This window comes from Phascolarctos cinereus, unplaced genomic scaffold (genome assembly GCF_003287225.1).
Source record: "Phascolarctos cinereus isolate Bilbo 61053 unplaced genomic scaffold, phaCin_HiC Scaffold_4;HRSCAF=312, whole genome shotgun sequence".
NCBI lineage: Eukaryota > Metazoa > Chordata > Mammalia > Diprotodontia > Phascolarctidae > Phascolarctos > Phascolarctos cinereus.
Window position 1 is genome coordinate 696883488 of NW_027555847.1, and position 25774 is coordinate 696909261.

The 25774-nt window shown below is 38.6% G+C and overlaps 1 protein-coding gene across 9 annotated transcripts in view; it reads left to right on the forward strand.

Annotated features, from left to right (window-relative positions):
* Positions 1-25774, forward strand: part of CLIP1 (CAP-Gly domain containing linker protein 1) — a 145181-nt gene that overhangs the window by 57597 nt on the left and 61810 nt on the right. For 4 of the 9 annotated variants that reach the window (XM_078154272.1, XM_078154270.1, XM_020970286.2 and 1 more), the window contains exons 6-14: positions 1772-1969; positions 2543-2646; positions 5555-5615; positions 7113-7145; positions 10459-10563; positions 13435-14379; positions 16683-16799; positions 20174-20231; positions 21511-21594. In XM_078154272.1, the coding sequence (XP_078010398.1) occupies positions 1772-1969; positions 2543-2646; positions 5555-5615; positions 7113-7145; positions 10459-10563; positions 13435-14379; positions 16683-16799; positions 20174-20231; positions 21511-21594 (1705 nt within the window). The remainder of the gene's footprint in view (positions 1-1771; positions 1970-2542; positions 2647-5554; positions 5616-7112; positions 7146-10458; positions 10564-13434; positions 14380-16682; positions 16800-20173; positions 20232-21510; positions 21595-25774) is intronic. The other 5 variants (XM_078154275.1, XM_020970296.2, XM_078154274.1 and 2 more) reach the window with 4 other exon arrangements.

Genomic DNA, 25774 nt, shown 5'->3' on the forward strand with positions numbered 1-25774 from the left:
TAAGCACTGAGACTTTTAAAATTACTTTTTTTTAAAGTTCCAAATTCTCTCATTCCTCCTTTCCCCAATCCATTGAGAAGGCAGGAAAAGTAGAACCCTTTGCTAATATGTATAGTCATCTAAAACAAACTTGCATATTAGCCATGTTAAAAAAAAAAGGAAGAAAAAGAAAGAAGGAAATATACTTCAGTCTGTACTCTCAGTCCATCAGCTCTCTATCTGAAGGTGGAGGGCGTGCTTCATCATGAGTCCTTTGGAATTGTGATGGGTCAAAGAAGCAAAATTACTCTAGGTTTTGTAACTACCTCAATCCTTATTTATTTGTTTTCTCAGAGCAGTGGGTCAATCTAGTAAGGAAATTTTGGAATGTGAGTTGAGCTTTCTTTCATTTTTAAGGATGATGATTTTGTGTGTATCCTAGAGGATAATGTTTAAAGAACTAAAAATCTTATTTTTTAAGTCATCTGAAAATCAATTAACTCCGCAAACAGTAAAAAGTTGGTGATTATTATTTTGTTATCCTGAAACAAATGTATTTTAGAAGCAAGCAAGGAAATTATTCATAACACAGTAGACATATTTCATAATTAGAACTTTACTGTATCCTTGTTCATAATATAAAACAGTATAATATAATTGGATTCTTTTTTTTTCCTTGGCGTCAAATTGCCTAATCTTGAACTAAGGCAGACACATATGCCCATCATGAGTGCCCTTCCCATGAGAACTCACATACCTTTATTAAGAGAAGACATTCAGATACTAAATGAAATTTTGGTAATAAGCATTGCACAAGGTAGGAATCTAAAGATGAATGCATCCCAAGACAAAAGATGGCTGTTAAGAATTCTCCTGGCCCCTACAAGCTAGCCTGGGAGGTTACTTTTCTGCTGGAGTTCACATCTAGTCTTCTGCTAGCTGATTTTTTTCCTCAAAAGGAAGGAACAAGAAATCTAAGACTTAAAAAAAAAGAGTGAATACAAGGACTTCTATTTTTTTTTTCTTTTTTACATTTTGCAAGGTGGATGCAGTTCTTCCAATCTTTTTTTATATAAGGTGCTTTGAAGATGCTTGGCACTTCGGCTCCACCAAATCTGTATTTCTGGGTACATGGCTTCTCTGAATATTTTTTTTAACAGACAAACTACTAACAAAAGTCTGTGATTTATTGCTCGTTAATCACCGGAAGAGGGGTCTCTAACTACATGGGGGAGCTGTTTCATAACTTAATGGCATTTGCAACCCTCAGAGAAGTTGGATAAAGAATGTATTCAAACTCAAGATTGTGGATCGAGGAAGAATGTAGAAGGCACAGTCAAATTCTCCTAACATGAGGATATTTGTACATCTAGCTCAAGCTCAGGCAGCAATGGAATTAAGTGAGACTAGTTCAGTGGGTCCTGCAAATGTCTCCTGATGTCTCACCCATCTGTACGTATAGATTGAGGTCATGGTTACTTTTAGCCAAGCCACTTGGCCTGATCCTTACCACATCTCCTTCTTGACTGGAGTAGTCCTGTGACCAGGCATATTGGCTTTTTGTTCTCAGTAATTGACCTACAGTGAAATTTACAGATAGAAACCGTACGCTTGATCTCTTCTTTACTGAGAAATCTCTCCAGAGTTAGCTGTTAGGCGTGTCCGAGAGCTAGGAGGCACTTTCGCTTGGCCGAGGGGACACCTGGCGTGCATGTACCGCTCACTGTCTGCTACTTCAATGGCAGAGCCTCCATAATGGCATTGCCTTCACTTTTTTAACTTTACTTTGCAGTTGACTGAAACTTCTTCAAGATATGCCAGGAAGATCTCCGGCACCACCGCCCTCCAAGAGGCTCTGAAGGAGAAGCAGCAGCACATCGAACAGCTGCTGGCTGAGAGGGACCTAGAGAGGGCGGAGGTGGCAAAAGCAACAAGCCATGTGGGGGAAATAGAGCAGAAACTAGCTCTGGCTCGGGATGGACATGATCAGGTGAAGTCTGGGCACTGAGGTCTCTTGGCAGAGGTGATAATCCCCAAGTTGAGTCAAGAGGTAGAAGGTATACTTTATGCCCAGAGCCAGTGAACTGGTTTTGAGAGTTGGGGAGATTTACTGTAAATTCTGCTGTCACTTGTGTTTGGAAGCTGTAGCTTTTGGTGGAAAAGTTTTTGTCTCTTGGGCCACAATAATTTGCCAACTTTTTCCTATCCTGATGTCATTTGTTTTAGGCTGGCTTGTATGTAATAGGACAGGAATGTCATGTTTTAAAAAAAAAAAACAACAACCCAAAAACCTTCCCAGTAATCACATCTCATTTCATAGATATATAGATTTTGGCTTGAGAGTGAATTACTTACTATCCCCTTGCCTTTTGAGTTAAGGTTATGTCTTTCAAATGGGAATGATAATGTAGACACAGCTTCCAGGAAGAGTAATTTATTTATGATCATAAAGCATTTTAACATAAGATTTTAGGGTAAAAGTCTAACAATTCAGTTATGATTTTATGGTATTGTGTATCTATGCCAGAAACAGTCTGTTTACCAGCATTCTTGCCTTTGCTAGCATGTCCTGGAAATGGAAGCAAAGATGGATCAGCTGCGAGCTATGGTGGAAGCTGCTGATAGGGAGAAGGTGGAGCTTCTCAACCAACTAGAGGAAGAGAAAAGGTGATCCCAAACTGTCATGTACAACTGTGGCTTTTTTAAAAAGTTGTGAATTATCTGAAACATTCTTCCTGTTATCGACCTTTTAATTACTACCATTGTTGTCAAAGAATGAACATATTTATTTAGTGGACATCTTGTTACTCATACTGGGTGATGGGCATTTACTTTTCATTTGGGCCTTTGGAGACTTGGAATTACTCAAATTGTGCTAACCCTCCTTAATGAAGCATGTGACTCTAGGGTTGCCATATTCACTTACATAGAATTTGAACTCTGAACCGTGGTCTGACTCACCTACTATCAAATGTTCTCGTATTTATTGAATAGCTTTGTTGTGTTTTATACTGTGTCTAGTTTGGTTAGTGAGATAAAAAAGTATACAGAATATGGTTCCTGCAGTTGAAGAGTTCCTAGTTTTAGTGGGAAGATGACACTAGAGAACTCCAAAAGGACGTCTGTATAATCAAGTGCGTATTGTGTTCCAAAGAGGAGCTCAAGATTGGGTGTTATAAAGGGATGTTTCTGATAGCAGGGCACAAGCTCAGGCCTCTTAGAGAGAATTCGTGTGAAAATTGTTTGAACAGTGTTATGTATATCCTAAAGTTTTTCCCCTCCTATTATTAACAATGGAGCAATGGAGCTGTTAGTTCAGGTAGTTATGTTCTTATACTGACAAGTGTTTATTGAATACTATTTGCTTAGGACTGTGGTAGGTTGTAGGGGATACAAAAGAAGTATCATACAGCTTGTTTTTGAGGAGCTTATAATCTCATTGAGACACAAAAGCACCAGCCATTAAATCAGTATTAATTAAGCATCAGCTGCATGCTAGGCTTTGTGCTAGGCACTAGGTATACAAAGGCAAAAATAAAACTGTCCCCAGAGAGCTTTATTGTACTGGGGAATATCACATATGAATAAATAATAAGCATTTATTAAGCACCTACTATGTGCCAGGCACTGTGCATGTATAAGTATATATAAAATAAATATAAGGTAAATTTATAGGGAGGCACTAGGTTCAGGGTCCATCAGGAAAGACCTTGTGTGGGAGAGAACACTGGAGCCGAAATTTAAAGCAAACTGGAAATTGTTTGAGGTGGCTGTGAAGAGGTATTACATTGTAGACATGGAGGACTGCTCACATGAAAACAAGGGAATAGGGGCTACCACATGGTATGTGAGGAACAGCAGGTAGCCAGTGTGGATCCTAGAGTTGTCAAAGGAGAGTGATGTCTACTAAGCCCAGAAAGGCACGTTTAATTTGTTTGTATGTTCAGTACAAAGCTTGGGGAGTTGGCTAACATGTTGGATGGTAGAGTCAGCAGAACCAACATCGGTATAGTACTTGGAGGTTTGCCAAGCTCTTTTACTTGTGCTATCTTGTTTGATTGTCATTACAACCTTGGGAATTGGGTGCTAATGCGATCCCTACTCTGAAGATGAGGAAACTGATGTGACTTGTCCAGGGTCACAATAGCTAGTAAATATCTGAGGCTGGATTTGGACTTGTCTGCTGACTCCAAGGCTAGCTGTCTCCCCACAAAGATTCTGCAAATATCTTGGTAAGCTTACACCATTGGAGTGAATCTAATAAGATTTACCCCTATTACCTTCACAGGTACAAGATGTGAGCGTAGCTAGAGAGCAGTCAGTCTACAAAAGATTGAGGCTTCTAGCAAGCTCTATTTGTCAACTGTGATGTGATCTCGAAGAAAGCTAAGAAAATGTGAGGTAGCAGTAGAAGACAAGCGATGGTTCAGTCATAAATTACTGTTCACTTCTGAGTACCACATGAATAAGTGGGAAATGTGTGGAGAAGGACAAACACAATATGATGAAGGGCCTCAAGATTTTCCCTTAGGATATTCTCCTGGAATCATTTTTATTGGCCTAAAGTAAATAAGAACTGTCTTTAGATGTTTCCAGCACCAGTCTTTGAAAACATAAGTGGACAGTTTGTTTCTCCTTTATGCCAAAATACCATCCATCCCTCTGTGTGCTGTCTTCCTGCAGGCTGCCAGGCAACACAGATGTTCCCCAGCAGCCAAGTATGCACTGAGTCCAAGAGTAATTTGCAGCTGTGGACATGGTTTCAGCTAGGGAAGGGTTTAGGGTTTTGTTTTTTTTTTAAATTCTTGTCTTCTTAATTTCTTGCTTTTGCTACAGATGATGTGGGTTGGAAACACTTTGCATAGATGTGCTTGCTTTTTTCTTTTTCTGTTTTCCTATGAAATGTGAATCTTGTACATTTCTGGAGTCTGCTGTATTCAGAAGACTGTTTACCCACTGTTTTTAGCACCAGAGTGTGTTTACCACTCTGTTTATTATTGTTTATAGCCCCTTCTCACTCTTCTGGAACCAAGTCCCATGATGCCCAAATAAGTCTGGAGCCAGGGCTACCCCCACTCATCCTCAATGTCTCACCACTTCTTTTGAACTATGCTCCTTTGTCATTGATGTTTCAGATTAAATAAGACTTGGTTCCCCACCTAGAACCTGTGTGTTGATCCTAGAAAGTAAAGGAAGCTACTTTTGTGAGATCTTATGTCTATCTCTATGGCAGTACAGACCTAGCCTTTGTTGTCTGTTAATTGTCTGGGTCTGCTTTAGGTGCAATGACCACAGGAATTAGTTCACTTTTTTCATTTCTGTCTCTGTCTTCTTGTCATTCCAATAGAATATGTTGTTGTCTTTCTGTATTCTGGATATCAAATTAAGGCTGGTGTAGTTAGAAATGTGGTCGTACAGTTCTTTATCTTTCCTAAGGTAAATATTGCCATTTTACTTGCCTCAGAGCATCTGGAAAGATCATCAAATGTATTAGTGAGGTGGTGGGTTTTTGTTTTTGTGAAGACAGGCATATTTCTTGGATTATTCTAAACTTCATTGGTTTTTCACCCCACAGGAAGGTTGAAGACCTTCAGTTCAGAGTGGAGGAGGAATCTATTACCAAAGGCGATCTTGAGGTAAAACCCCTCCAACTCCCTAAAAGCTCCTTTGGGAAATAAGATAGAGAAAGAACCCTAGGTGGAAAAATTATACCATGCCCAGAGTCTGAGTAGTGGTAAGAGGAGTTTGTAGGAAGGAGACACCTAAGAGGTGTCCCTTGGAACTGATGGCCTGACCTGATTGATTGTGCACACAGACTACACAAGTCTATGAGCTGGCACAAAGGGCAGGGCTGCTGGACTTCCAGGTGTGGCTAGGTGGCTGGTGCTGGAGGTGGTGGGCTTTATTTAGAATGTGGCTGCAAAGGCCTTGACAGCAGCCCTAAAGGAGAACCTTCTGTTCTTTTCTCATATTCCAAAATTAAAATCTCAGACAGTTTTAATCAAGTCACAAATGTGGCAGTGAGTTTTCTTGTTAGAGCCATTCTGGGGTATGTATGTATGCGTGCATTTTTGTGTGTATGTGTGTGTGTGTGCATGTATGTACTCGAGCTTCTTTCATAACCACATTTTTCTTTAAAGGACAATTTAGAGTTATCGTAGTCACTAGAGTAACCTTTTCCTCCCTTGCAATTCTTTTTCTTAGTGAATCTGGCTAAAACTAGATGGGCTGTGCCAGTTGTGAACTTAAATTATTGTCAAAATTGTTCTTAACATTTTGGAAGAAGAGAGACTCTGGCATTTGTTTTCCCTAAGAGCTTTGTATTTCTTTTTTTTATGAGTTCAAAGCACAAAATTAAGAATGTAGCATTTCTTTTTTCTTTAATTTGCAATCTAAGTGACATTGCATATCTTGAATTCACAGAGAACTGGTGACCCTTAGCTTTTATCTTGCTCTTTAGAGCCTTATTCATGCCAAGATTTTTGCATGGGATGCTTTGACTTGAGTGAGTTGATATTTCTATAACCACTGTTAGATTTCCCTGTCAGGAAATCTTAGATCAAAAATGCTGGGTACCTTTCGATTCATTTTAGTACCTTTATCTGCAACATTGTTTTTAGATGTTGTTCTGTTGTTTTCAATGCATAGAATATAAATTTGAGCTACCTTGAAAGTCCAAGACTGTGTACTGCCAAGTAGTCCCTTAGTTACAACTACTAAAGAAACAGAGGCTCTTCTCAGTTGAAAATAAGCTTATTGAACTAATGATAAAGGAGCCCCTTTCATTGTGTTAGTTTTGGGGAACCAAACCTTAGACCTCTGTCACTATTTAGCTATCAGTAACAATTGTCTCCTTTGTTCATTTCACATCCACTCACATTTCTTCAGTTGTACTTTTGTGTTATTCTTATCCATTTAAAAAATGCCCCCAACCTCATCAGAAAGTTGCTGCTTTCCTAAAGTTCTTGAAAAGATCTTACTTAAAAAACCAGTATTCTGACTAAATTCCTATAGCTGAACTATACCAATAATATGTTCAATAGTTATAATCAATCAATTTTGTTGAACCTTTGTCAGATGTTGAAAGTAGTTGAAAATTTTTTGTTCTTTATTTTTTTTTTTTTTACTGATAGCAAAAGAGCCAGATATCTGAAGATCCTGAGAATGTAAGAGGGCGCTTACCTGTGTGGAGATTTTCCCTGTTAACACAGATTGTATACAGTTAAAATGCTTATTTATATACTCAAATACTAACTGCAATTTGTCTTCAGAACATTGACTATAATATTTCTGTGCATGTGTCTTTCCAGAGAAGTTGTATTTCTGTTCAGAAGAAAATATATATAGTGATGAAATTCTCTAGAACTCTTATGTGGACAAATGAGAATATTTCCTTCGTTAATGGAGGCCTTAGGTCTGGCCTTCAATGATTTCATTTTTATATGGTAGCTTTTACACCACCACTAAGGAAATGATAATGGCCTTCTGAAGCTTGAAATATCTTTGGTGGGAAAAGAGTAGGAGGACAAGGACAAGTTTAGATCAGTTTTTCAAGTCTTCTGAGTCTTCTTCCTTGTGTACAGTAACAAGGATTTGCAAAATTCCTACTACTTGTATGATGTTGTCCTTTCCGTGAGCTCCCACCACTGGTCAGTGACTACTAGGACAGTTGACAGTCATGAAGTCCAAGTTTGCATTTGAGAACACGTTGTGTGTTCCTCATTTCATAAACAGCGCAGAGGAAAGCATTCTCCAGGGAAAACATACATGCAGCATTCTCGTTGTTGTGTACAATTTTAACTTTGATTTGCATGTACTGAAGTGATTTTTTTTTGGAGTGGCAAAGCTATTCTGTGTGTGTGTTTTACCTGAAATAGTAAAATATAAACCTCACCCAACTGAATTAAAAAACATTGCTTCATTTTTCATATATATATATATATATATATATATATATATATATATATTTCCAGCTGTAACATCAAAGTAATGGAATCGAAAAGCTCTTGCTTTGATTAGTCCTATGAAGAGAATAAGAATAAGGTTAAACCAAAGGTCCGCTTTTCCCCATCTACACACCCTTGGTAGTATTGAAAACTCAGTCCTGAGCTTGAACTTCCTTCTGAAAGATTCCTTCTTGTGAAGCTCCATTAGTGAACTGGGTCTCTTTTTTCTCCTTCTGAAACAGGCTTCTGCTACAAATGGTGCCCGGCTGCGTGGGGTCTTCCTCTTGCTGCTCTTGTGTGTTCTTCTCCTTGCCTTTGCTTTTCTTTTTGACTTCCTGTTACTGTCTCTTGGGATCTTTTGCCATCTTTCAAGGCAACAAAATACTTGAAAAGGTTTCTTCAGTCATTCAAGTGTTTGGAACATTTTTAATAGATGTTCCACTGTGGAGACTGTACTTATCCAGGTGTCCTGTGTCTCAGTGCAATCCACAGGATAAACATCTATCCTGTTAAGGCACATAAATTATCAGAATTTGTATAGGGGGAAGAATAGAATAGAACAGGTCCTTGATTTTCTTTTGGTAGTTCTGCAAAAATCTTGACAGCAGTTAGAGCTGAGGAACAAGGCAGTAGGGTGCTTTGTGGAGTTGTGAGTTCCCTTTCATTGGCAGTATCTGAGAAGAGGCAGGATGACAGGTGGCATTGTACAGTCATCCTAGTGGTAGGTTTTGGGGTTGAACTGGACAACCTTTAAGATTCTATGATTCTAGATCACTTAGATCAGTGTCAGGTGATTGAGAGACATTCTGTGGCGGTGTTTTCCCGCTGCTTCTTGTCTGGATTTCACTGTTGGGGCTGATTTCAAATTTCTGACCACAGTGGTCTGTATTTCCCAAAGAAAAGCAATTTGAGTAATATATAAATAAAAGTCACATATGGGGTTGGAGACAATTTATCCAATTCTTAGAATCTGAATCGGATTCAGTCATCATGTTGAAAGTATAAGGAAACTTTTCTTCCTCATTCCTATTAAAAATTTCTTTAATATAATTTGAAGATTTAGAAGTAAAAAATGCCCTTCCCACTAAAACAAGGTGGTTTTTTTTTACATTTTTTCTTCTAGTTAAACTGCACAAAAACTATATCACTATCATTAACTATAGTCACTGACTCCAGATGCTCAAATTGGCCTATTAATTTAGCTCTTGCAGTGTAAATGGTTGTCAGCTGCTGAGAAAAGTAGCCCTTGTGTCTGTATTCAATCAATTGTTACATCAGCTGATTTATATAGACAAAATAGGTTGGGCAAAGAATATTCTTGGATTAGTAAGAACTGTAATAGATTCATTAAGATTTTGTCTTATTCAAATCTGCCCAAATCTCTGGTCTTCCCTTTTATTGGAGGTTTTCAAGCAGAAGCTGAATGACCTGATATTTGTTATAATGGCAATTCCTTTTTGGGTATGGCTGGCCTTGCTGTCTGCTGAATTCTTTTCAAACTCTAAAATTCTGTGTTTCCATGAATCATATCTAGTCTCCTAAGCAATCTAAATGCATGATAATGGAAAGTAAAATTTGTGAGTTTACTCCCGGCTTTTCATTCTCTTTCCTCATTTTTTGCCCTCAAATTATATAGGCTATTCTTCCTCTTTGTAGCAAAGTGTAATGAACTTTTCCCAAATTATAGTAATATCATTTTTCCTTATTAAATCCACTTGTTACATCTCATACCTGCCTAGGCAGAGAACATAAAATATACTCTAATCATTTTTCTCATCTTTTCATTTGACTCCTTTTTCTCTGAGGATGAATAGCTTTTGGAACATACTTCCTCTCTGAAAGAAATAGTAGCTTAGAAGTTGTGATTCCTGTCTTCTGTGTACTGTAGGTAGGAAAACCAGTTTCTAAGGATCCCAGGCCCTCCTGCTTACCTCAGCAGACGCCCTTCATGTTATGCCCTTACTTTTGTTTCTGAATACCATTAAGGAGTGATATCCTTGTCCTCAGTCATGTCAGATTTTTTTTAAGATTTGAGGATCTGCCTCAAGACCTTAGTGAGATCTCAAGAATAACTGAATAGTTTTCAAAATAGTGGCTTCATGGAGTCTGTAAGTCAGTTGCTTACATATATGTCAGATATTGACATTGGAGAATAGGGGTGACCATAGCTTAGAGAAATATTAACTAATCTAATTTGTGCTGATAAATTTCACTTACTTATCAATATAACTCATGTTTGGCTGCATGTATCTGACCCTCTCCATCTCGCCTCACGTGCTTTATTTCTCTTTTCTTGTTCTCTGCCTCAGTTCATTTACCCTCCTCACCCACCACACCATATTCATAGCCTACTTTGTCATCCCCCACCTCTTCATCTCAACCCCTTCCTCTTCCCTTCTCTATCTTTTCTGCTCATTTTTTTTTTGCAAAAAAAAAAATATTGGTGGCTCTGCCTGCATGCCGCTCTCTCTTCTTGTGCTGGCATGTGATGGTGGCACTTTTGTGTTCTCTTCCTCTTCCTTTTTACTAACAGACGCAGACCAAACTGGAGCATGCCCGCATTAAGGAGCTTGAACAAAGCCTGCTCTTTGAAAAGACCAAAGCTGACAAACTCCAGAGGGAGTTAGAAGACACTAGGGTAATGGTTTTCACTATTTAATGAAACGAGACCCCATGGTTGAATTGTGGACATTTAGGGGCCTTGTGCTTTGTCATTCATATGACTCATGTCCCAGTGGTATAGGTTAAGCTTGGTCCTGGTATTGTTCAGATGCTCATGAACTTAGAGTGACCCGTAGTTCTAGGTGTTTTCACATTAGTCTTTAAAATTTTTAGCTGCTCTTTTTCACACAAATTGAGTTAAGAAATAATATAGCCCATCTGTGCACCAAAAACAACAGCAAGATTGGTTGTACTGCAAAATAGATATCTGTGAGTTGACCCAACCAGTCAGGTAGACTCTCATGGTCCTTTTTTATTTTGCTGTTTTGGGCTTTGGCTTTTTCCCTGCCTTCTTCCCTGATCTTTGGTGGGAAGAGGGTAGAGCACTGGCTGAGTCTTGGCTTCCCTGTCTCCCTGCCCCGCCTCTGCCCTTCCCTCTTCCTTGTTTCCTGGTACCTGATCTGTCTGCATCCTAGTCTTTCTTTTCTGGCCCTCCAATGGGTTTAATCTCCCTGGTTAGGAGGATGACTAAGTGGAAGTGCCATGCACTGGGACCACAACTGGGTTTTTGAGGCCATCAGTTTATGGTTCTGTTTTGACCTTTGAAACTACTAGGAGTTTCAAAGGGAATCTTTTGACTTCATAAGCATCTTTGTGCTTAAAAGAAATAAATCTTCATTAAATATTTTAATCAAAACATTTGATTTTCAGATGGCTGAATGGCCAAGTATCCTGAAGCTTGAAATTTCAAATAATTATGCTAATTAAACCTTACATTGTAATTTTTCTTTTTAATCCTTAATATTTTTTAATTTTTTCTTGATGAGAAATCACTGATTTTTACAATCTATATAATTCAGTCCCTTTTATTTTTCCATCAAAAGGTTTTGTACTGTGTGTGTGGTTTGGTTTTGTTTTTCTTTTTAACTTTCTCTCCCAGCCCCAAATGGGAAAATTTCCTGTGTATTTGGTGTAAGGGGGAAAGACAGGGCACACTGAAACACAAAGCATGCAGTTCATAGTTACTTGTTAGCCAGGGAATTAGTGTAGGAGTTGGGAGGGGCAAATAGAACTCAGTTTTCATCAAATTGAATGGCTATCAGGTAAGTATGCTCTCATTTCTGTAGAGCTTTCCAAGGGGTTTGCTTTGCTTGCAAGTAACTTTTGATAATTTTTTTGTCACTGTCATTGGTGAATACTATTTATAGTATGATATTTGTTCCTCTAATAAGTGTCTTCTCTTAATCCCCACTCTGAATTTTCAAAAGCTCTCTTTATGTTATGAAATCATCCATTTAGCTTAATATCACATAGGGTCAGAGGTATGCCTCTTTATGATAATATAGGAGAACCTGTTATTTTTCTAGGACTTTAGAATTCCATTAAGGATATACCAGAAAAGGTATTTTTCTCCCCTTTTACATCTTATATGTGTTTCAATAGCTTCATTGTGGCTAATTTAAATTAATCTGCCCACTAGGTATATATTTTTTAAATATTGTAGACGCTGCTCTACTTCATTAATATTTTGCTACCTGATTTTGTGGTACCTGTCTCTTGGCTTATTTATGGGAATTATTTTGGTTTCCTTAAACTCTGTAAAGGATCGGTGACAGTACAACTCTGGAATGATTTACAAGCTGATCCTGTCTGTAGAATGTTTCCGATTCACTTTTCCTTCTCTTCTTGCTGTGTACTTTGTGGTCATTTTAATCCTTTCCAGAAAGCGAGGGAGTGAAACCCAAATAAGTTTTTATTATTTGTTGGCTGTCCTAATAAAAGACATTGTGGAAGAAGAGAGTTGAGTCAGGGAAAAGCAACATCCTTAAGATTTGATACATCCTTAAGAAATCATTGGTATCAAGATAAATATATACAAAGTTGTTAGATACGGGGTAGTTTTGGAGGATGGGCTCTGGCAGTTGGGAAATGAAGAAAGGCTTCATGCAGAAAATGAGGCCTGAGCTATCTCTTAGAAGAGTGAAAGTCTGTGAAGCCAAGGGTAAGGAGGGAGTGCAGAATCTAAGCCCGTAGGATGGCTGGTGCAGAGGCCTGGGAGATGGGGGTTTGTGTGTGAAGGAGAAAGAAGGCCAGTTTGGCTAGACTGCAGCATTTCGCTGTACTTTTTATGCCAAAAGCTAGCTTTTCCCCAGGGATCCTGATTAATCTAATAAGTAGTTGAAAGTAGCTTTCAGAAAGTGCTAGGGAATGAAATAAAATTGTATAAAGTTATTTGGTCAAGTCAGTAATGGACTTGATGAAATCCAAGAGGGGGCTTATTAGAAGACACTTAATTAGAATGATAGGTAAGTAATGATTCTTGTCATATACTTAAGAAAAACTGTTGGAGGCAACAGCCTAGCCTAGGCAATAGAAATTATGTTATTCTACTATACGCATTTATCACTTGGTGATGGAAAGTTTAAGTAATTCAGACTCTTTGTCTTACTGCCTCCTTTAACTTGGATCAGGTACTGTCGTTCTTTCTGGAATTAAGTAAGGCAGGCTTCACTCACAACAACTTGCAGAACATGCTCTGATCCCCTATATTTTTATAGGAATTGAGGGACAGAATTATTAATGTAATTGAACTTAGAAAAGGTAAACTGAGATTCCTTTAGTGTCTCAAAATAGTAATTTTTAGTAGATTTTTATGAAGCTGTTTTTGAGAAACCAAGAAAAAAGCTGCTAGAAATATATATTAAGTACAAATGTTAATATTTTTACTGCTTTAGTGCGTACTGGGAGATTTCTTAATGGCTTGTTTTTACATAACTTCTAGATTAAGTAAAACCCCTGTGTTTTATTATTTAAATAATGTGTTTCTTTGAACTGCTGTTATTAATAGGTGGCTACAGTTTCAGAAAAGTCTCGTATTATGGAGCTAGAGAGAGACTTAACATTAAGAATACAGGAAGTAGCTGAGCTTCGAAGAAGTTTGGAGTCCAGTAAACCAGCTGGTGATGTGGACACTTCACTCTCTCTTTTGCAAGAGATAAGCTCTTTGCAGGAAAAATTAGAAGCCATGCATATTGACCACCAACATGAAATAATTTCTCTAAAGGAACATTTTGGAGCCACAGAAGAAAGTCATCAAAAGGAAGTGAAGGCGCTTCATGCAGCATCTGAAAAGCTCTCAAAGGAGAACGAGTCTTTGAAAAGCAAGCTTGACCATGCTAACAAGGAGAACTCTGAAGTGATAGCTCTGTGGAAGTCGAAACTAGAATCTGCCATTGCTTCCCATCAACAGGCAATGGAAGAACTCAAAGTTTCATTTAGCAGAAGTGTTGGGTCTGAGACGGCGGAATTTGCTGAGCTAAAGACACAGATTGAAAAATTGAAACTAGACTATCAGGGTGAAATAGAGACTTTGAAATGCAAACAAGACTCGGAACGGTCTGCTCATGCTAAAGAGATGGAAATCCTTAAGACTAAGCTGATGAAAATCATTAAAGAAAAGGAGCAAGGTTTAGAAGGCCTCAGACTCCAGATGGAAAAAGCAGAAGACCAACATCTAGTAGAGATGGAAGACACATTAAACAAATTGCAGGAAGCGGAAATAAAGGTAAAAGAGCTAAAAGTACTGCAAGCCAAATACAATGAACAAACCAAGGTTATTGATAATATTACAACCCAGCTCAAGGCTACCGAAGAAAAACTCTTGGACCTTGATGCACTTTGGAAAGCCAATTCCGAAGGTAAATTGGAAGTGCAAAAACTTAGCCAGCAGCTTGAGGCAGCTGAGAAACAAATTAAAAATTTAGAGATGGAAAAAATTGCCACAAGTGGCAAGGTTTGTATCAACATCCTTCAGATTTTTCTTTTCTGTTTGTTGTTCTCATTTTGCATTGTTTATTACTTTTGAATCCAAGGCATTCATATCCATTCCCAAAATAACTCATTTGTTGCTTGAAGCTTTCCCAGTGAAGTATCTTTGTTTCATATGAGGAGATCTGAGAAAATTCTCTATCTAGAATATAGAAGCTTATCTCTAATTTTGCATGTTGTGATTTTGGGTCCTCTGTGTATTCTTTTTGCCGACAGGGCTTGTTGAAACAAGAGTTGTTCAGCTCTTGTTTCAGTTTAATCTATGTCTTCCATCTGCTATATGATGTGCTTATCAGTTATCAAAGCAGCAAAGCTTCCTGCGATTCAGTAAGTAAGCAATGTTGAGGCAAGTTGAATGTTGATCAAATTCAGCAATTATTTAAAATACTCGTTCCTCCCAACTAGAAATCACTGGGTCATAATTCTTCTTTCAGACATAAAAGTATATTCATAGAAGTCAGACTTTTCCATTGTTGCCACTTACATGGTTCTCTTGGAAACGTTAAGAGTGACAGTTCTCTTGGAAGTCCAGAATGGGCTTTTTTAACAGGAACAGAGTCAGGTTTATAAGTTGCACTTAGCTTCTGGAAAATGGTACACATGTATTGTGAGTTTTTCATTAAAATTTATATTTATGAAGCATTTTCCATATGGTTAGGTTATAAGGTAGGAATAAATAATATTAGGCCCAATTTAGATTTGAGAAAGTGGGCTCAGAAAAGTTGAGTGATTTGACTATGATTTAAAACTTTTGAAAGTGTCAGAGCTGGGACTTACATAAGGTCAGATTTTCTGATTCAAAGTCTAGTGCTGATTCCATTCATTATGCTATGCTACACCACTGAGAAAAATTAAAGGATATTGAGATTGACTTTTGAGTCCTCTGTATTCCCTAGAAAATTAATATTTTATATAAATCTTACATGCAGCTCAAATGCAAAGGAACTGTAATTTCATCAGATTGAGCATGTCTTGGTGTGGGAATAACCTAGGTCTGTAGGTAGTAAACCTTTTGTGGTATATTCTAGGAGTTGTGGGAGGCACACTGGTTAAATGACTTGCCCAGGCTCACACAGTTAATAAACGTGAAGTACAAGAAACTCCGCACTCAGTACTGTGTTCACTATGCCATGTTGCTTCATCTAGCTTAAAAACCTTGATTATTAAGTGATAATCATGTGCATAGTATATTGGGGTTTTTTTGTTTTTTGGGGTTTTTTTTGGCAAGGCAGTTGGGGTTAAGTGACTTGCCCAGGGTCACACAGCTAGTAAGTGTCAAGTGTCTGAGGCTGGATTTGAACCCAGGTCATCCTGACTCCAAGGCCGGAATTCTATCCACTGCACCGTCTAGCTGCCCCCATAGTATATTGTTTGTTTATTTAATTCTACATATTTGATTGGATTGGACTAAATTTTATAGATTTGATTGGAGTAAACTAAATCCATCTGACATGTGAGTTAGTTCTGCCAACACTCTAGCATTTTGTTTTTCTCCTACCTGTTCCTTCTTACTGATTCTTCTTGCGATAATAATATTTTATACTTGCATGATACATTTGTGTGTTACTTTACAGAGCTGTTTCTTACACATCATCTTATTTGTGCTTGACAACTATTTTGAGGAAACTTGAGTCTCAGAAAGACGATGTCACGTAGATACTAAATGGCAGAATTGGGACTAGACCCTATTGTTTAATAAGGTTTTTCAGAGATTGCTTTAGCCAAAGGTGACTAGAAATTAGGTGAGGAAATTTTTTTTTTTGGCAAATCTCCTCTTATGGTACCAAAGATATTCAATCAAAACAAAATAAAAATTTAAAAATTACAACTCATGGCTCATTTTAAAGTTCAGATTTGAGCTTTCTGGCTCTGGCCTAATGGCCTTTAAAACCTAGAAAACTTCAAACTGTTAATAAATATTGCTTCATGATACAAAATGCTGTCCTCTGTCAGGTGTCATGATCTCTGACATGGAGACATCCACAAATTAAAAAAAAAAACACAAAACTACAACAGACCCTTTAATGTATCTTCTGATATTTAATTAAATAATAGTTATTAGGAAATCTTAACTAATTCTGTGTAGAATTATAGTTTCATAATTGGCTTCTTATCACTAAAAGTATTTTAACACATGCCTTTATTTCCTTCAGCTTTGTTCAACCATGTTTACTTTCTCATAATTTTTTTTAATTTATAATTTTCCCTCCTTCATTTTTGTTTTTTTTTTGTTTGTTTGCTTTTATTCCATGTAACAATCCATATTAGGCTAGTCACATAACAAAAGAACTACAAGGGAAAGAGTTAAAGCTCATTAATCTTCAGAAAAATTTGAGTGAAGTGAGTCAAGTGAAAGATGATTTGGAAAAAGAGCTTCAGATTTTGGTAAGTACCTTGGTGGATGAGTCTGCCTCGGGACTTGTTCACTTTTGGATTTTACCTCCTTAAAAACTCAAAATTAGACATAATTATTTGTTGTTTGGTTGCTTATTACTGTCAAGCCTTGGTTTAAGAAAAAGAGATTAGTTGAAATAGGTGAAACACAAACCAGCTTCCAGAGGTAGGTATCATGCCTTTCCTTGTCTATTCTTTTTTAAAAAAATAATTTCTTCTTATTTCATAAAAGATTTAGTTGCCATTAAATAAAGCGACTCCTTACTTTAGAAACCTTCAATGTGGGAGTGTCCCCTCTATGTAAATGACGTGTTATTTATCCTTTGCCCTAGTGGTCAAAGGGCTTGCTCTGGACAGCTGCCAGGATTTCCCAGGCATAGAACATTTAGTGAAGATCTGGAGAGTTATCTTATCCCAGCAGTTCTGGCCTTTTATCTTCATAGTTAGTATGCTTCAGAGGAAGGACTTGAATCCTGGCCCTCTTGAACGTTATGTAGCACATCATACTGCATTTCTTAAAAGTATGTTGGAGTAAAAAGACTGAGTGTTTTGTGATTTCCACAGCTGATGGTTTTGTCTCAGTCCTCAGCCTTATCAGACTCTGCTATATTTGGTAAAATGTTGACTACCCTCTTCCCCTGGATACTCCCTCCTGTATGGGTCTTTTTTTCCCCAGACTACTTATTCTTTCATGATTCTCCTATATCTTATTCTTGACCACTCAGTCTCCTTTGCTGGGTCATCATGCTTCCTCATTGTGGGTATTCTTCAAGGCCCTCTTCTCTTTGTTCCTTCATCAGCTTCCATAAATTTATTATCTCTATACAGTGACTCCCAGATCTATATATCTAGCCCTCTTCTCTTCCCCTGAGTTCCAGTTCTGCAGCACCTCCTCTTGGATATTGTAAACTGTATGTTACAGGACAATCTCAAACTCAGCGTGTCTAGAACACCACTCGTTATTTTTCCCAAAACCCACCCTTCTTCCAGACTTCCCCATTCCTGTCCAAGGTTTCCATCATGCTTCCTGTCCATCATGCTTCCCAGGTTTTGCAACCTTGTCATTGTCTTTGATTCCTCCCTCCCCCTTACCCTACATATCCAATTAGTTACTTGCTTTTATTTATTTTTATTTGATTTTACCCAAATCTGTTACCAAATCTTGCTGTCTCTACTCACACAGTATCTCTTAGCTATTCCTCTCAATTCATACAGCTACCATGTTAGTTCAGATCTTTATCATCTCTTTCCTAAACTGTTGCAATGCCTTTTACTACTTTGTGCCTATTATTTCCCCCACTCCAATCATCTTTCAAATAGTTACCAAAAGGATTTTCTTTCTTTCTTTCTTTCTTTCTTTCTTTCTTTCTTTCTTTCTTTCTTTCTTTCTTTCTTTCTTTCTTTCTTTCTTTCTTTCTTTCTTTCTTTCTCTCTCTCCCTCTCTCTCTCTCTCTCTCTCTCTCTCTCTCTCTCCTTTCTTTCTTCCTTCCTTCCTTCCTTCCATGACTTTCCCAAAGTCATACAGCTAGTGGGATTTGAACTCAGGTCTTCCTTACTCCAGGGCCAGTGCTCTATCCATTGCACCGCCTAGCTGCCCCAAGGATTTTCTTTTGATGCAGATCTGGCCGTGTTATTACTCTAAAATCTGCTCTTGAGTCAAGTGAAAACTCCTGTTTGGCTTTTAAAGCTTCTTACAATTCGGCCTCAACCTCTCTTCCCAGCCTCCTTGGTTATTACTCTCCATCCCTTATTCTACAGTATAGCAGAACTCAACTTTTTTTCAGGGAACAGAAGAATCCCAAACAGCAGATGGAACTTGGCCAGGCAGTGCTTCTCCTCTCTTTGGCAGTTCCTCCAGCTCCAGTATCTACTTTGGTAGTCACCCTCATATACACACACATCTTATTTAATCCCTTTTCTCCTTCGTTAGTTATCTTAGGAAATTTATTTCTCTCTTTCTCACTTCTGCTTGTGAGGCAAAAAGGGACCCTGACGTGTGATGATTAATAATCACTTGCATTGAGGAAAATCGTAAAGCGCCACTATCCACAGTCTCTAAAGCCTTTGAACAATTGCCCAGCGTTCCCCATTAGGAGCCCGACAGATTCTTTAGTCATCTTATTATCTTCCACATTAGAATTTAAAGATACCTTAAAAATGTTTGTGTATAATGTATATGTGCCTATATTGGGTTTTTTAATTTAATTACTGGTGTTATAATAGTGTTGCCTTCTACCCTTCATGATACATGTGCCGTTAAATTTGGGGGGTCTGGGAACTGCTATTTATGCCATTGTTAGAGGGAAGTGGTCTTAAGAAAACAAACATTTTGGGGGCAGCTAGGAGGCGGAGTGGATAGAGCACTGGACACTCACCAGCTGTGTGACTCTGGGCAAGTCACTTAATCCCAATTGCCTCACAAAAAAAAAAAAAGAAGAAAGAAAGGAAACAAACTTTTGAAACACAGTCTGTAAGTTTGGAACTCCCTAATGAAGCTATTGTCTTTGATGAATTTTTGGTTTGCATCTTCTCTTTTTTATGACCTTGACTGATAGGAAAAGTTAGATAAAAGGAAGATTTTTAGCCGTCTTTAAACATATTTCATTAATGCAGTAGATTTAGTTTTAGGTACTGGTCAGTCATTTTATTCAGATATAATGAAATCTTGAGATTGACCATAAGACTGGTAAAAACTTTTTTTTTTTAAGTGAGGCAGTTGGGGTTAAGTGACTTGCCCAGAGTCACATAGCTAGTGAGTTTTTATGTGTCTGAGGCCACATTTGAACGCAGGTCCTCCTGACTCCAGAGCTGGTACTCTATCCATTGCGCCACCTAGCTGCCCCAAAAACCTTTATTTTAGAAAAGAATGTCCTGGCTTTAGGAAATGCCATATATAAAAAATCACAAAGCATTTGCTTTAGCAAGTTCTCAGGCCCCACGATCTCTCTGATTTGAGAAGAACTGCTATATAAGGAGGAGGAGGATAAGATCATAGCCAGTCAGTCTTTCTCTCAGTACCCTCATGTGCACTAGGACCTTTACCTTTTTATTTGCATGACCCAACAAGGTGGACTGATCATGTGGTACAAAACGCCCCAAGTCTTAACACGCGTTTAATAGGCAGCTACTCAGTGCCAGGCACTGTGCGAAATGTTGTGTCGTCTGTATATAGGCTTGAAAGAGCTGGTCATTTGTAATGGCAGTAACAGTCTGTTCTTACATTCAGGAAATCAGAGTTGCAAAATTTGCAACTAAAATGTTGCTTTAATTAGATTACATTGGAAGGAGAAATCAAGTTTGTTTATTTTAAATCTGTTCTTTATTTTAAATATTCAGTTCTTTCTTTTTCTGCTTTTTTATTTAAGAAAAAAAAGTTTGCGGATGCTTCAGAGGAATCAGTGGATATTCAACAAAAAATGCAAGGTATGTTTTCCTAACATGTGAGCAAAATAATAACCTCAGAGACAATATAAATACTGCAACTAAGGCTGATATTGAAGTCTTAGTTATTGAGACTTTAGGAAGTGGGAAGGCCTAAACATACAATCATAAACACCCATCCCACAAAAACATACTTGTTTTGGCTTGCTGTTTCCTGAAATATTCCTTTGCTTTCAGGTATTATATAGTACAAGTCCTAAGTTCTTTTGCCCCCCTTAATTATTCAACTGGCAATAAGACCTTTCTCTTTTTGCTCCTCAGTTGTCATATCTGTAAAATTAAGAGTTTTGGATTAGATGGTATTTAAGAGCCCCTACAGCTCTAATATTCTGTGATCCTTTATTAAAATGCAGATAACCTTGGGGGGAAAATCAGACCTTAATCAAGCATTACCAGTAATTTTTAGCCTAAAAAAGTTCCAGATCCTTCCCTAAGAAAATTTTTTGATGTAGGGAAAGGAGCTTCTGCTCCATGACAGGGAGAAGAGACCAAGGGAGGATGGTAGGGTGGCCTTTGCACTTCCTAGTCAGTCAGTCAGCTAGCTTTATTAAGCACCTACTATGTGCCAAGCACTGTGCTAAGTACTAGGGCTACAAAGAAAGGTAAAAAACAAACAGTCCTGCCCTCGATGAGCTCACAGTCTAATGGGGAAGACAACTTGGAGACAGCTACCTACAGCATAGTTGTAGGTGTAGATGTAGTATAGCTTATAGGTTATATGCAGTACAGGTACAGGTTATAGATAAGGTATAGATCGAAGGATTGGTGGGGGGTAGTCTCGGAAGTAAGATGCTAAGATTAAGGAGGACCAAAACAGGCTTCTTGCAGAGGGTGGGATTTTGGCCAACCCTCGAAGGGGAAACCAGGGAAGGTAGAAGGTAGAGATGAGGAAGAACATTCCAGGCCTGTGCCTGTGACTGGAGGCAGCTGATGAAAATGCTTGGAGGCGGGAGGTAGAGCGAGGAACAGGCGGGAAGCCTGTGTACATGGTGGCGAGCAAAGTGTAAGAAGACCAGGCAGGCCAGAGGGCGGGTAGGCCAGGAAGGTGTCTGCATGCCAGCCAGAGCGTTTTGTATTCGATCCTGGAGGCCGACGTTTTGTTTATGGCCGGTTGGCCTTTTCAGTCTGTTTCTGCATCTGTTCTCTCATGGTTTTATTTGCAAATCTTGATGCCAGGGTTTCTTTTTGAAGATTCCCTTTTGAGTGACATTTATGAGACAAGGTGAGCCATAAATCTGAAGGGAATCTCTTTCCTAAATAGAAACGCTAAATAAACTACACCAAAAAGAAGAACAGTTTAGTGCTCTGTCTTCTGATCTGAAGAAACTGAAATGTAACTTGTCAGGTAAGAAACCATTATTGTTTACTGTTTTAGACTAAACAGAACAGAGCATTGAACACTGGATTTTGCTGAGCAGGGTTACAAACCTGACTTACTACATGGTCTTTCCTGTGGCATCTCTTGGTGCCACAGGACACAGAGCACTGGGCCTTGACTCAGAAGGACCAGAATTCAAATTCCAGCTGTATGACCCCGGGCAAGTCATGTAACCTCTGTCTCAGTTTCCTCAACTGTAAAATGGGGTTCATAATACGAGGTCCTGCCTAGTACAGTGCCTGGCACACAGTAAATGCTAATACCTGCTTGTTTCCTTCCCTCCTTTTAATACGTAGCTACGTGCAAGTAGAGCCTTCTTGGTGGCATAGAGGAATTCTCTGTGCATGTAGATATTTTTATAGTTTGGTGCCTCATTGTGTCATGTAGCTGACACTGGTTTTCCAAGCAGTGCAAATACTGTCAGATTTCATAGAGCGTTCTAGGGATGGACTATGTCACTGTCATCTGAGGACTAATCCAGCTAAGTTTAGAGAAACTCGTGAACAGATTGGCTCCATTGTGATGTTATTTTCTTGCACAATATCTCTCAAAGATAATCTACCAAGGATCAATTTAATTCAACAAATATCTGGCACCTAATAGGCACAAGGCACTCTTATCATTTGTGGATAAAAAGAAAACAATGAATGCATTCTCTCTCCTCAAGGAACTTACATTCTGTTGGGGTATAGAATATATACAGCGATGTACAAAATGAAAGTAATTTTAAGAGAAAGAGAGTGGTAACAGTTTAACAGGAGAGTAGGAATGGCTCTCAGCAAACGGCTCAGGTTGTGCTTTGAAAGAAGCCATGGATTCTGAGAGTGGGATATGTGGAAGACATGCATTCTAGAGCTGGCTGACTCCCTGTGCATAGGCATTGAGGTAGGAGATCAGTGTCGTCTGAGGGAACAGCCAACAGTTTAACTGGAATATGGAGTGGGTAAAGGAGAATTTTATGAAAGAAGATTGGAGTGACTGGTGGAGAAGAGCTTTCAAAGCCAGGCTAAGGATTACATATTTTATTTTTCCTACAGCAAATAAAGAGGTGTAGAAAATTTTTGAGGTGGGGAATGACATGGTCCAATCTATGTGTTGGGAATATCAGGATAAGTTGGAGAGGGAAATATACTAAATGTGAAGAGCCATCAGTTGGCTCTAGCAGTCTGTGAGGCATTGAGAACTTTGAACATTTTAAAAGGAATGTAAAGAAGAAAAAAGGGACCAGCTATGAGAGATGATGGTTCTCAGTCAAGAAGCAGCTGTCGATTACTTATGTGCCAAAGGATACAAAGAAAGGTAAAAGACAGTTGCTGCTATCTAGGAGCAGACGGTCTAACGGGGGAGACAAACAAGATATTGACAGTGGAAATTGAAGATTCTCTATTAGTTGGTGGAAGGCACTAGCACTAAGGAGGATTGAGAAAAGCTTCCTGTAGAAGGTGGGATTTTAGCTTGGACTTGAAAGAATTCAGGAAGTGGAGAGGAGAAGGGAGAGCACTCTAGACATAGGGGATGAGTGTGACAGTGCCTGGAATGTGGACATACAGTTCTTTGCATGAGGAACATGAAGGAGGCCAGTGTCACTGGATCTCAGAGTACATGGGGAAGATTAATGTGTAAGAAAATTGGAAAGGTAGGAGAGAACCAGCTTGTGAAGGACTTTAAAGTGCCAAACAGAATTTTATATCGAATCCTTCAGGTGATAAGGAATAGATAAAAGTTTATTGAATAAGGAAGGTTAACACGGTCAGCCTTAAAATTTAGGAACATCAGTTAGATAGCTGAGTGGGTGATGGACTGGAGTTGGGAGAGACTTGAGGGAGGTAGACCCACCAGCAGCTAGGGCAGTAGTTCAGATGTGAGGTGAAAAGGGCCTTCACCAGAGTGGTGGCTAAGTCAGAGGAGAGAAGGAGGCATTTTTGAGAGAAGTCATAAAGGTAAAATTAGACTTGGCAATAAGTTGCATATGGGGAGAGAGGAGAGTAAAGAGGATGACACCTAGGTTGTGAGCCTATGGGTGATTTGGACAGTGGTGCTGTTCTTGACAGTAGCAGAGAAGTTAGGAAAGGAGAAAATATAGTGGGAAAGATAATGAGTTCAATTTTGGACGTGTTGAGTTTAAGATGTCTATTGGTCATCCAGTTTGAGATTTCTATTAGGCCCTTGGAGATGCAGATCTGGAGATTAGGAAAGAGGTTAGGGATGGGTAAGTAGATCTGAGAATCATCTACATAGAGATTATTATTGAAATCATGGGGCTGATGAGATCACTCAATGAAATAGTGTAGAGGAAGAAGAGGAGAGGAGATACCTGTTGGACACCCATGGTTAATAGATGTGATCTGGATGAAGATCCAGCAAAGGAGATCAAAAAGTAGAATGAGATAGATGTGGCAGGTAATTGGCAGAGGGAAGAAGAATCAAAGGTGATAACAACGGTTATGAACCTAGACGATGCCCTCCACAGAAATGGGAGAATTTGGAGAAGAGACAGTCTTGTGAGGGAATATGAAACACATTTTGGACACGTTTAGTTTGAGATGCCTCAGACATCCAGGTGGATGTATATGTTCAGCAGTTGGTTATGTGGGAATGGAGTTGAAGAGGGAAATTAGGCTTGGGTCTCTGTATCTGAGAGTTGTCTGATTATAGTTGAATGTTTGGGAGCTGATGAAGGAATATCATGGTCAGAAAAGGGCTCAGGAAAGAGTCGTTAGAGGATCACTGCACTCACTTGATCTGAGGATAGTTATCCAGTAAAGGAGACAGAAGGAATCCTCAGGCAGGTAGGAGGAAAACCAAGAGATAAGCAGCATCACAGAATCCAGCAAAGTACCCTGAAGAGAGAGTGGTCAGCAGTACCACAAGCTTCAGAGAATTCAAAAGAATAGAATTTGGAAAAGACCACTGGGTATAGCAGTCAATAGATTGATGTCTTGAAAGGCTGGCCAGGTATATAGATAATACTTTCTAGGAGTTTGACTGTGAAAAGAAGAGAGATAGAGGACAACAGTTTGAGGAGATGATATTGAAGTGAAAATTCTTTAAGGGTCAAGGGAGACTTGAGACTGATTGAAAGGAAGGAGCCAATTTTTATGGAAAGATAGAAGGGGAGAAAGGGGGAAATTATCCATGGAGCATGTTCATGGAAGAAAAGGGAGGGAATTAGATCAACAGGAGCTAGTTTTGCAACTTCTTTATAGGAGAAGAGAATCAGTGAGTGCATTTTTTATATGTGCACAGCATTGTGATACTAGAGATACAAATAGAAAAGTAAAACAGTTCCCACTCTCAAGAGAGTTCACATTCTAATAGGAGTCAATAAAGAAGAGTTTTGAGATGTGTGTATGGGGTGGGAACAGGAAGAAGGAGCCCATGAGAGATGACTTGTTTTGTCAGTAAAGTAAGGCTTTTTCTTGTGAGGGATAGGGAGAAGGTAATGTAGCATATTTGAGGAGAAAGGCAAAGTCTGGTAATAGCTGCTTTGTAGAGATGTGATAGAAAGCTAATCAGAAAAGACTAAAAGGATTGCTGTGCAGCATTGATGGCCCATTTCAGATTATTTAACATAAATCTGTGGGTTGTCTAATATTTTCCAGCATTCCAGAACAGATAACTAGAAGTGCAGAAAGTGGATTGGTGGGAGCAGTCCAGAATTTTTCATTATTTCTTGATGTCTCATGGAGTCATTAACTTCCATTTGGCCAGTCCTAATTTTCAGGGACTTATTTTTTCCAGTAAGATTTTGTACCTTTTTCTCCAGGTTCTTAATTCTCTTTTCATATCTTTGGTCCCTGACTCTTGCCTCTTTTTTCATTCTTTCCTCTACTGCTCTTGTTTGCTTTAAAAAAATTTTTTTGGGGGGCAGCTATGTGGTGCAGTGGATAGAACGCCAGTCCTGAAGTCAGGAGGACCTGAGCTCAAATCCGGCCTTATACTAAACACTTGACACTTACTAGCTGTGTGACCCTGGGCAAGTCACTTAACTCCAATTGCCTAAAAACTAACTAACTAAATAACTAAATAAATAAATGAGAAATTTTTCCTTCTTCCTTTAACTCTTGCCTTAACTGTTCCAGGAATTCTTGTTGGACTTATATCCAAGCAGCATTTTTCTTTGTGGCTTTGCTTGTAGATGTTTTTG